Source organism: Oryzias latipes, chromosome 20 (genome assembly GCF_053564925.1).
Source record: "Oryzias latipes strain Hd-rR chromosome 20, Olatipes_Hd-rR_3.1".
Classification (NCBI taxonomy): Eukaryota; Metazoa; Chordata; class Actinopteri; order Beloniformes; family Adrianichthyidae; genus Oryzias; species Oryzias latipes.
In genome coordinates, this window is record NC_136256.1 from 16,508,601 (window position 1) to 16,520,543 (window position 11,943).

Consider the following 11,943-nt stretch of genomic DNA (forward strand, 5'->3'; position numbering starts at 1 on the left):
ACAGTTGATTCTTATTCTGCACTTAAAGTCTCTCAGTGGATCTTTAAAACACAAAAGTCTCATTTGTTTCTCAAACTATGGATTTATCACCAGATTTTTTAAATAGAGTTGTCAAATTTTTAGTTGAGGAGTGTAAAGTCAAGAGTGCTTCAGTCTTTAAATAGTCTTTGTCTCCATGTCTTTGTACACTATTGAATACTTATTCAGATTAAATATTAACCTTTTTTAGTTTACAATGCATAGATAGTATATAAAAAAACCTTTCAAGTATACTGCCTCACTTTCAGTGTAGACTAAGTATGCTTGTAATATCCTTAAAAATTGAACTTTTCACTAACTGAAGGAGGAAGAAACTACCTGATTAAGAAAAATCAGAAATCCAGAGACTGGGATAGATGGTGGTCTAAAAAGTGAAGACTATCAAAGGGGTTGATCAGGCTGGAAGAATAAGATGACTAGAATAAGGAACCAGGAAAAAGTCAGGGTAACCATCGTAACCCTCGTACTATTCTAGGCATTTTAACATTGGGAGCTGGGTCATCTAGACCCACTAGACAATGCGCTGACCCTTTTTTCTTCAATGATTTGTGATCTTCACTGGTGTCCATGGATTACATGAAATCTTTCCACCTTTATCCACCTTTGTCATGGTAGGGAGAACACGTAAATGTAAGGGTGGGGTCATCTGAGATAGCACAAGGGTTAAGGTACGTGAACTCATTAGCTGATGGGCTGGTGGGGGGAGGGCCGGTACAAAACAACCTAAAATTCAGTCAGGGTGAATGTAGAGGGTTTGCAGGGATGTCAGGAGTCCCTGTCAGTAATCCAGCTCACCCGTGGAGCCAAAACTGAAGCCAGCAGAAAGAGGCCACAGGGCAGCACTAGAACATGGCCAGGAGAGGGAGACAGAGGGACAGGGACCGGCCAAACCAAACCGTGCTGCTTGTGTGGACAGGATATAACAATTTAACAGAAACACCTGCAATTCTCTGTGTTTCTGTTGTAAAATGTGGAGTTTACACTGCAAAAGAATGAAAAGTACTGTCTATGAAGGTTTTATTAACATCCATCCATCTTCTAAACCCGCTTAACCCTTGAACTATCCCATGACCCCACCTTTACATTGACATGTTTTCCCGACTATGACAAATGTGGAGAATTTCATGTAATCCATGGACACCAGTGAAGTTTACAAATCCTTGAAGAAAAAAGGTTCAGAGCACTGTCTAGTGGGTCTAGATGACCCAACTCCCAATGTTAAAGTGCCTAGGACAGCACAAGGGTTAATCCCTTTCAGGTCACGGGGTTGCCAGAGTCCACCCTTTCCTCTCTCTCTTGCCAGCACACCAGTGATGCATGCTTTTATTTTTAGCAGGTTATTGTCATGCCCTGCCTTCTGGTTTACCCAAAAAATCCTTGATAGCCTACTACAACTATTACAGAACTCTAATAAATGTATTTGTATAGCGCATTTCAAGATAATAATCAAGTGCTTTGCAGTAAAACACAGTAAAACAGCGCATAAAAAAGAATTAAGAAAAAGCAATTTTAAAAATTGGTGCTTTTTGAAAGAAAACAATGAGTCTGCAGATCTGAGACTAAGAGGAAGGGAGTTCCAGAGGGATGCAGCCACTGCTGCAAAGGCTGTTTCACCTCTAGTTTTTAACCGGGATCTCTTAACGACCAACAGACCCTGGTCACATTACCCTAGTGGTGGGCCGTCAGGGCCTTCAGGGGCTTCAAGGCCTTCTCTGAAGGCCTAAAAAATATCTGAATCATATGTTAATTATATTTTGTCCATGCATACTCGTTAAATCATTCCAAATATTCTGTCCATTCCCTTTTATTGTGTTTATGATGGTTGTGCTGCTCCCAGACAGACTTATTTTCATGTTGGAGCATTTAACCAATCACATTTGAGCTGTCCATTGTTGCCAGGCAGGGTCAGAGCTAAAGAGGCCTTTACTATCCATTGTGCAGGCCCTCTAATATAAAATCAATGTTGGGCATTAATTTCTTTCAACCAATCAGATTTGGAGTGTGTGTCAGCAGGCCTTCTAGCAGGCTTAGGCAACGTCAAAGTATTCAGACCTTCTGATTGGACAGAAGTTTCAGGAATACAGGAAACATTTCCCACATGCAGCCTTGACAGTTTGACATAGAAAGAGAGCACTTTTTGATCTGTTTCAGTTAAAAGCAGAGTGATGTACACCACTGATCTCCTTGACTTCCTCCATCAGAAAAATCTGAGTGACAGCAGCTGGATTTGTGTGTTTGGCGCTGACCATCCCTGTGTCCACTGCGTCTAAAACTTACGCAGAAACACAACTGGACAGACTGCTCTCAGCACTGGCCTTAATGGAATAGAAAAGGACTTCTTGACTGAACTGAAGTGCAACAATCTACATGACAGATTGATCCAGAAAGAGAGGAAAGAGAGGAGGGATTTAGTCTTCAAATAATCTGATTTTTTTATTAGTTAAATGATAAATAACATAATAAACAATTTTCCAAATTGATGTGGCTATTTTCGATGCTTTTTGCTGGCTGTAGTTGCATAACAAGATTTGTTAATTGTTTTGTTTATTCCGTTTTTTTAGAGGCATTTATTGTGGCTACAGGAATTTTTTAATATGCAATTCAAAGCTGGTTTCTGCATCGTAAAAATGTTAATGAGGGGTTGAGTGATTCAGACGTAGTTCTGGTGAAGGCCTTGGTGTGTAATGCACGGTCCCCAACTGCATTTCAGTTTTAAAGTGGCTGCACTGGCTCCCTGTGCATTTCAGGATTTATTTTTAAGATTCTTTTCAAATGGTTTATAAACGTTTTAATGGTCTTGGGCTTTCTTATTTCAGTGATAAAGTATGAACCCTTGTGAAAACTGAAGTCCCAGCTCTGACCTTTTAGTTGGTGAGGACCAAAACTTCTGGGGACCTTTCGTTCTGCCGTTACAGTCCTCGCCTCTGGAACAGAGTGCTGTAGAGCTTCAGGGCTGCAGAGACTGTAGTGCTTTTTAAGAAGTCCCACCTATTTACCATGATCATCTTATCTGGTTATTTGAAAAAATATATATATTTGTTTAATTCATTTTAATGTATTTATTTTATACATTTTTATTTCCCATATTTTAATACAATTTATGTATCTAATTATATTTGAATGATTTTATCTCCAGTCTTTTCTGTGGAGATCCTTTGTGACCAGGGTTGGTTTGGTCTGGGGTTGTTGCCGTGATGTCCGACCTTGCTGGGGCAGCTGGGGTTCAGTATTGCAGTTTTACAGCAAGGGAATAGACCCCATAGCTGTCTCAGTCTGGATGGGCGCTGTGGCAATGCTCCTGTGGCTTAGCTGGCTCCAAGTAGATATAGATTAACAATATACTGTTTCCTCACAGCAGAGCAGAGCCAGTCTCCTTTGTAATTGCAGTCTTTTATGAGTAGCATCATGTTTTATCTAAAAAAAACAATAATTTGAATCCATCATTTTTAAATGTAAATCAAACTTTTTCAAAAACTTTTTCAAAATAACTTACTTATGGTTTTTCTTCTTTATTATGTTTTTTTTAAGATCCTGCAATTTATAGTCTACTCCGGAGTCATTTATAATCCAGAAAAAATGGTACATATGTATATATAAGAGCTCATATCTCAAATGGGACAGGGGGGAAAAACATAATATTTTATTTACAGTAATCAGTAAAGCATGCTGGGAAACCAAACATCTAAATGACACAAAAATAAAAAATAAAAAAGAAGTAAAATAGTTTGACATCAATGGCACACAGTCATCAAACCTGGAGTAATTCATAAGTGAATGATCCAGCTTGGGTCCAGTCAGTGCTAATAAGAATTTTTTTAAACATTTTTTTTAATGAATACAGAAAATGATAAATTTAAAAACTTAATAAAAAAAAGAGTATTTGATTCATCCATGTTTTGACGTGTAGCAGAAATGTTACATTGATTCAATATTTACTGCTGTATAAACACTTTTATTTATGGTGTAATCAACTTAAAACCAATCTCACCAAAACACAAACCAAACCTTTTTTAACCCTTTGATGGGGCGTTTATGTTCTAGTAAGAAAACCAAAAAAAGAATTAGGGACTTCCTTTGACAGATTTCTGAATTCTGAGAAATCATAGATCTTGATAAATTCTTTCTTTCTTTTATTAATGCAAAAAAAAACTTTAAAGGCAAAGTTTAGTTTACTGTCTTATGAACAATAATAACATTAGAAACCAGGTCATGTGCTGTCCCACTGTCTTCCGCAGAATAGTGTGTGTTGGCTCACATCTTAACCGGTGCATATACGGTATCCACCTCCCCCCCGTTGATCTGTGCCGAGCTAGTTGACGCCTTCTTGGTGAATTTTATTTCTCCGTAATGGATGTTTTCTTCTGTTGTTGATTCTGGTTCAGTGCTGAGACTTTCAATTGTTTGAGCCTGAAAACACAAAAAATCTCTTTAAACTAAAATCACCTTTAGGATCACCTCAACAGTGAAGCTACGTTAACATCACCCTTGGCAACGCACATCCCAGCAACCTCTTCCATGAAAGGTCTATGTATAACACGCGTTTCAGGCTTCACTTGTAGCTACGCACATTTAAAGAGGATTTTTGGGCTGTAAGTACAAAACGTTTTTGAACACATCAAAAGTTACTCTAGCTTAAACTTTGACCAATTAGGGACTCATATTTATTAATGACATGCGGATGGCATCTCCTTTCATTCCTGGAAGTGCCAACTGTTTGAAAATTGATCATGGAGAAAATATATAATAATTGCAGTTTGTAGAATGCTATAACACAAAGTCTTTCATATATCAGAATAGAGCTGTGAAAGAAAAGCCTGGAGAAAGATTTGTGAGATTTGCACCACTCTGACATTTTGCACCAAGCTTCTCCCTACTGTAGGTGGTGGACATACGCCAGTAAACCATAGCAAAAGAAGAAGAAGCCCCGCCCTGCTTGTCCAGAATAAACGTCATGGGTTTAAGGTGCGTTCAAGAACCCTTGTTTAGCGTTTTCCTGAACACGTGTCACATGCTCGGAGTGTCCATAGCTTGACAGAAATGAAAAAAGGCTTTTTTAAAGGTTCTGTAGATTAATGGGATGTGGTCTGATAGACATTTTCCAAGTATTTGGTATTTTTAAAATCTGCAAAAATAAATGGATCCATTTTTAAATCTCTATCAAGGCAAGGCAAGTTTATTTGTATAGCACAATTCGTACACAAAGTAATTCAAGGTGCTTCACAAAACAGAAAAATACATTAAAATCAAAATACATCATAGAAATAATCAACGTAAAATTTACTATCACAGTTTGCTGTTTCGTTTACCTGGTTTTGATGTACAGTTGAGTTTGTAGAGTTCTTCCGTCTCCAGCACAACAGAGCTCTGTGGGGATATGTTATCAAAGATGAGCCAGAATTAGCATTTGTGCCAGAGAAGTTTATGCAGAAATACACTTGTAATCAATGTTTAAGTGGCATAAACAACACAGAGGCTCAATTCATTTTATACTTACAAAGAGCATATAATCAGACAGATGAGAACAACTCCTCCTCCAAGAATTGCCTCCCAGGGTAAAGACCCATCAGATGGACCTTAGTGACACAAACATCGTGTAGAACTGAGCTAAAATAGCAAGTGCTTTGGCTTGGTGTTTCTGTATTATTAAGGATTTACCTTTTATACGAAGAACTATAACTTCTGATGTCTGATTTCCAATACGATTTGTTGCAGTGCAGCGATACTCTGCATTTTCTGTCACATTAAAGCTGTAAAAGTCTCCATCAGCTACTTTGATGTCTCCATCTTTGCTGATCCTGAACCAGCTGAAGCTGCTGACAGGAGGTTTGGCTCTGCTGGAGCAGGTCAGGTTCACCCAGCTACCTACTGACACCAAACCTGATGGACTGATGGACACTGAGGTGTTCTTAGGAGAATCTGAGGAATGGAAACTCTGATTATTTGATCAGAAAAGCTGAACCGTGATGAAGATGATCACTTACATGAAACTCTGAGAGTTTGTTGTGTCTCTGCTGTCTTCACATTTTCTCCTTTGTTCACAGGATATCTGACGGAGCAGTTGATAGTGAATCCATCATCAGAGTCTGACAAAGTGATGTTCTTCTGGATTTTAGTTGTAAAGTTTCCATTTGTGTTTTCCTCAATGTGTCTTTGAGAGTCTGTTTGGAGATTCCAGGTGAGTTCAGGAGGAGATTGAGGGCAGGGCTCTGTAATAATGAACCACATCCCTACATCACTGCACCAGAGACGATGGAAGCGCTGAGGTGACAGTGACAGACTCCTCCTCCTTCAGATCAGCTGGAATTTCAACGGTGGGACTCCAAGCAGAATCTGTGGTTTCACATCAAATAGTTAAAACATGTTTAAATATATAAAGAAAGATTATCAAACTATAACCTCATTCCTGTGAGTTAAATGCAACACAGAAATTCCCCTGGATTGGATTGTAGCACAAATGACTATTATTTACATGACTAAAAATGACTCCAGATTAGAGGCTGCAAATGACAAGATTGTCAAAGCAGCTACAATATATTTCTAATTATAGGTCAAATAATCACACAAAAAACTAATGAATAATATCAATAATTCAAAGGCTGAAAGATAGTACCAACAGGCTGACTTTCTGATAGACACACATCTGAAGGGGGGGTGCCGTCCCCCACTTCACTGCACTGTTGGACAGTAAATATTAATTTTAGCCCCAGTTTTTGAACCATTTCAACTTAAAAACCTTAGTGCTTATTATAATTATAATAAAAACAACCCTTTCTTACCTTGTACTGTTATTTGAATGGGATTACAATGAGCAGTTGCCTTAAATAGTCCATTCTCAATTCTGAAAAAGTACTTGTTTGTGTGATTTCTGTGTAAATTATTGAACACAGTGGTGCAGTTTTTCTGTGTTAGGTTTCCAATCAATCTAATTTCATAAAGGTTCACAGGTTTACTTCTGTTGAAAACAACATTGTTTGGATTATTGGAAAATCCAGCAGAACTCTTGATCCACACTTCATATATTTCTTGTCTTTCATCAAACTTTTCTTTACTTTCACGGGGTGTGAAGCTGCATGGAATTTGCAAACAGGATCCACTCAGCGCTTCCATCGTCTCTGGTGCAGTGATGTAGAGATGTGGTTCATTATTACAGAGCCCTGTAATAATGAATAAAAGGAAACATGCTCTTAAATCCAAGTATATAATAAGGTTATACATGATGGTAAATGTTGCAGTTTGTGCTGTTTTATTACCTTTTGTATAACCGTAAATCAAGCAATGTATTTTGCATCTACAATCACAGCTCCCTTGCAAGGGTGTCGGAAAATTATTCCAGTTGCAACTATTTCAAAAGTCTATTTTGCATCTACATCCACAGCCCAAAATATTGGCTTCCTTGCAAGTTTGTTGGAAAATGATTGCAATTGCATTGGAATATTATTATTATTATTATTATTTTGCACTGCAAAAAACTTGAGAAATCAATGCTAATGTGGTACAAAGAGGCCCAAGAAAATTTCCCCCACACCATTACACCACCACCACCAGCTTGAACCATTGATACAATGCAGGAAGAATTCATGCTTTCATGCTGTTGATGTGAATTCTGAGCCATCCGTCTGAATGTTGCAGCAGAAATAGAGACTCATCAGACCAGGCATTGTTTTTCCAATCTTCTATTGTCCAGTTTTGGTGAGTCTCAGTTTCTGTTCTTAGCTGACAGCAGTGGCACCTGGTGTGGTCTTCTGCTGCTGTAGTCCATCTGCCTCAAGGTTGGATGTGTTGTGTGTTCAGAGATGCTCTTCTGCAGACCTCGGTTGTAACCAGTGGTTATTTGAGTTCCTGTTGTCTTTCTCTCAGCTGGAACCAGTATGGCCATTCTCCCCTGACCTGTAGCATCAACAAGGCATTTCCACCCACAGAACTGCTGCTCACTGGATATTTTCTCTTTTTCTGACCATTCTTTGTAAACCCTGGAGATGGTTGTGGGTGAAAATCCCAGTAGATCAGCAGTTTCTGAAATCTTTAGACCAGCACCATCAACCATGCCACTTTCAAAGTCACTTAAACCACCTTTCTTCTCCATTCTGATGCTCGGTATGAACTGCAGCAGGTCATCTTGACAATGTGTACATGCCTAAATGCACTGAGTCGCTGTGATTGGTTGGTTTGCAATAACGAGCAGTTTGACAGGTGTGTCTTTAGGGCGCCCAGTGAGTGTACATGTCTCTTTTTTTGTATGTTTTGTTTAATTGCTTCAATTAAACCAATTCCAAAACCAAATCATTAAAGTTTCAGAAAATTCTAGTCTTGCTTTTATCTCCTTTTGTCCTTTTGGGTATCCCACCACAGCATCCCCTTTCATTTAGAGAGCAACACATAGAACCAGCTGACACTGTTGTACTCTTTGCCTACAGCTCAGCTTGAATTTGTTTGCAACTTGAACAAATGTTTTTATTTAAATTTTATCATAACCAAATATTTTAAATGTTTTAAGTGCTGAATCAGAAAAAGCTGCTCACCTGAAAGAAAGAAGAAACTGTTGACTGTCAGCAGGTTCAAATACAGAGCTGCCATCAGATTCCTGCAATCAGCTGAGAAACAAAGAGTATTTATTTCACTAGATACTACAATTAGATTCAAAATGTTTTGAAAATCTATGAAAATCTTCAAAATATGGTCAGTTTAAATATTTCTCACCAAAAGCATCAGCTGTGAATAAAACAACAATCTCAAGGAGATCTGTTCGTTTTTGAAAACGTTGATCAGCAGCTGAACACGAGAGGCAGGAAGTCTTTGGACCCTATAGGTGATTTCCACCCTGCAACCCATTTCCTATTTTTGGTCAAAGAACAGCAGGGTGTTAAAATCTATGGTAAATTATTAAGATGACGTACTCACAGCTTAGTGTAAGATAGAGCTAAGGTCTAATGGCTGAGACTGGTAGGAACATCACTATTATTCATGAAAAACTGTCATTTTCACGTCATTAAAGCGCTACTTGAAGAACACTGAAAAGCTGTCCGCAGAATTCATGTCGTTCTTTGATACGACTGACTCCAAATCAGACCAAAATAAAGTTGTATTAGATGATCATGACCAGTGCATCTCTTTACTGGAGCTAGCCACTGATCATCTAAGCCAACGTGTTATGGATTTGGAGAATAGCTCTTTTCTCCAGGATGAGATGGTTAAGCTAAAGGCTAAGGCTGCTAATCTGGAGAATCTTAGTCGCCGTCAAAATGTGCGCATTGGTAGAAGTTACTAAGAGCTGTAATCTCACTGCGTTTTTCTCCCAACTACTTCAACATTTATACAGGAAGGAAATGCTTCCATCAATCCCTGAAATAGACAAAGACCGCAGATCGCTAGCCGACCACTGGAAAGCTGGCTCTGCTGTGCCCAGCCCGTCTCCACATGACATTACCCAGTGGAGCCAGAAAGTGGATCAACACTATTGAAGAAGCACAAAAATATATCAATGAGCATCCTGAACTATTTGGTCCTGTTTGAAGGATGTGTTGACATAAGGCGGGTCAAGGATTACTTCTGCAATAATGACTGCTGCCTCTTCTGCCATCAGCGCCATTCAGGGGGATTTTTCTTTTCTTTTTGAGGTGCTGTCTTTCTTCCTATGGGCCTGGACATTGGCTTTTAATGGTTTGTTGTTTTTATTTTTCTGGTAACTCGGAAGAGGACTTGTTGTGAGATGGTTATTCTACAGAGTTTGCTGCTGTTTGGTTTAGCTGTCTTGGTTGGGGAGGGTGGGGAGGATGGATTTATAATGCCACAGTGATCTTTAATAGTCTGGGGGAAAAAATACCAGATTACATGATCCTGTTGCTCCACTTACTGGGTCTTCGCGATTTATTTATTTAGTTATCTCTTCACCACACCTGCAACAGCCCCTGTGTAGGGGCTTGTAATAGGATGTCAGATAAAGGTAAAAGGAAAAACTAAATACACCAACGACTCAAAAACTCTCACAAACACCCAGGCTGAGTATTTGTTTACAGGGAAAAACTCAAAACTACACAAAAAACACAAAACCTAGATACAAGGACCAAAGCCTCAAACAGAATCAATCAAAGTACAGTAAGCTCTGCTGCTGCCAGCTGTGTGTGCGAGTGTGTGCGTGTATGTGTTTTGGTCGGGGGTGGTCCAACACATGATGTTGCAGTATTTAAACCCATGCTGGATGTCTACACCCAATAAGGTGCTCTGGGATCCAATCTGCACACAACTGTAGGAGGGGAATAAAAGGAAAGACAGAACTTCCCACTGCAACAGAAAACAGAAAACAGATGCAGAGAAACTCTCCAAAAGTGCAAACAAAACAATATTACGGCCACAGCCGTAACAACACCTTTCTAATTATGCAGTATAACTAACTATCTCAACTTTACAAGCTGGACCGTTAATGGTTTAAACCATCCTGTCAAGAGGAGAAAGGTTTCCTCCCATCTCAAACACCTCAAGGCCAAAATGGATTTTTTTTTTACAATGAACCCTTGTTCGTGGCACGGATTCCAATCGGCTTTTGTCACGTTGGTCTGGTCGACGCTTTCATTCAGGTTTTGATGGGAAGGCACGAGGGGTCTCAATGTTTATTAGTCATGATGTCCCATCTGAGTTTCGTATTGTGGTTTCAGATAAATGTGGACAGTATGTGATTGTTTCTGGCAGATTATACAATACCCTAGTTGTTTTAGTCCAAACGTGGATGATGCAGAAATTTTTAAAAGGCTATTTTCTTTACAGCCTGATTTAAATACTTCTTCTTTCTCTTTCGGCTTTTCCCATCAGGGGTCGCCACAGCGAATCATCCTTTTCCACCTCACTCTATCATGAACATCTTCTACCCTAACGTTAGCCAACTTCATGTCCTCTGTTAAGACATCCATGTATCTCCTCTTTGGCCGTCCTCTTGCCCTCCTGCCAGGCAGCTCCATCTCCAACATCCTTCTACCAATATATCCACTATCCCTCCTCTGAACATGTCCAAACCATCTCAGTCTGGCTTCTCTGACTTTGTCGCTAACACAGGCAACATGAGCCGTCCCTCTGATGTACTCGTTCCTTATCCTGTCTAACCTGGTCACTCCTAAGGAGAACCTCAACATCTTCATCTCTGCTACCTCCATCTCAGCCTCTTGTCTCTGTCTCACTGCTACCGTCTCTAACCCATAGAGCAGAGCTGGTCTCACCACTGTCTTGTACACCTTTCCTTTGAGTCTTGCTGGCACTTTTCTGTCACACAACACTCCTGACACTTTCCTCCAACCGCTCCAACCTGCCTGCACTCGCCTCTTCACCTCTTTTCCACAATCCCCATCACACTGAACTGTTGACCCCAAGTACTTAAAATCCTGCACCTTCTTCACCTCAGCCCCCTGTAACCTAACGCTTCTACCTTGATCCCTCTCGTTCAGACACATGTATTCTGTCTTACTACGACTGACCTTCATGCCTCTTCTTTCCAGAGCAAACCTCCACCTCTCTAGCTGTTCCTCCACCTGCTCTCTACTCTCACTGCAAATTACAATGTCATCCGCAAACATCATTGTCCAGGGAGATTCCTGTCTTACCTCGTCTGTCAGCCTGTCCATCAGCATAGCAAACAAAAAAGGACTCAAAGCTGATCCTTGGTGTAGTCCCACCTCCACCTTGAACTCCTCTGTCTGACCTACAGCACATCTCACCACCGTCATACTTCTCTCATACATGTCCTGAACTACTCTGACATACTTCTCTGCCACTCCAGACGACCTCATACAGTACCACAGCTCCTCCCTCGGCACCCTGTCATACGCCTTCTCTAAATCTACGAACACACAATGCAGCTCCTTCTGACCTTCTCTGTACTTTTCCATCAACATTCTCAAAGCAAAAATGGCATCAGTGGTG

The 11,943-nt window shown here is 39.9% G+C and overlaps 1 protein-coding gene across 1 annotated transcript; it reads right to left on the minus strand.

Annotated features, from left to right (window-relative positions):
• Positions 1–3,544: 3,544 nt before the first annotated feature.
• LOC105356725 (cell adhesion molecule 3-like) lies at positions 3,545–7,157 on the minus strand. The gene is made up of 5 exons (XM_023950383.2): positions 6,021–7,157; positions 5,695–5,955; positions 5,534–5,612; positions 5,346–5,403; positions 3,545–4,446 (listed from the first exon to the last, which is right to left on the minus strand). The coding sequence occupies exons 1-5, from the start codon at positions 6,262–6,264 to the stop codon at positions 4,291–4,293; spliced, it is 798 nt and encodes a 265-aa protein (XP_023806151.1). The 5' UTR covers positions 6,265–7,157; the 3' UTR covers positions 3,545–4,290.
• Between the last annotated feature and the right edge of the window lie 4,786 nt (positions 7,158–11,943).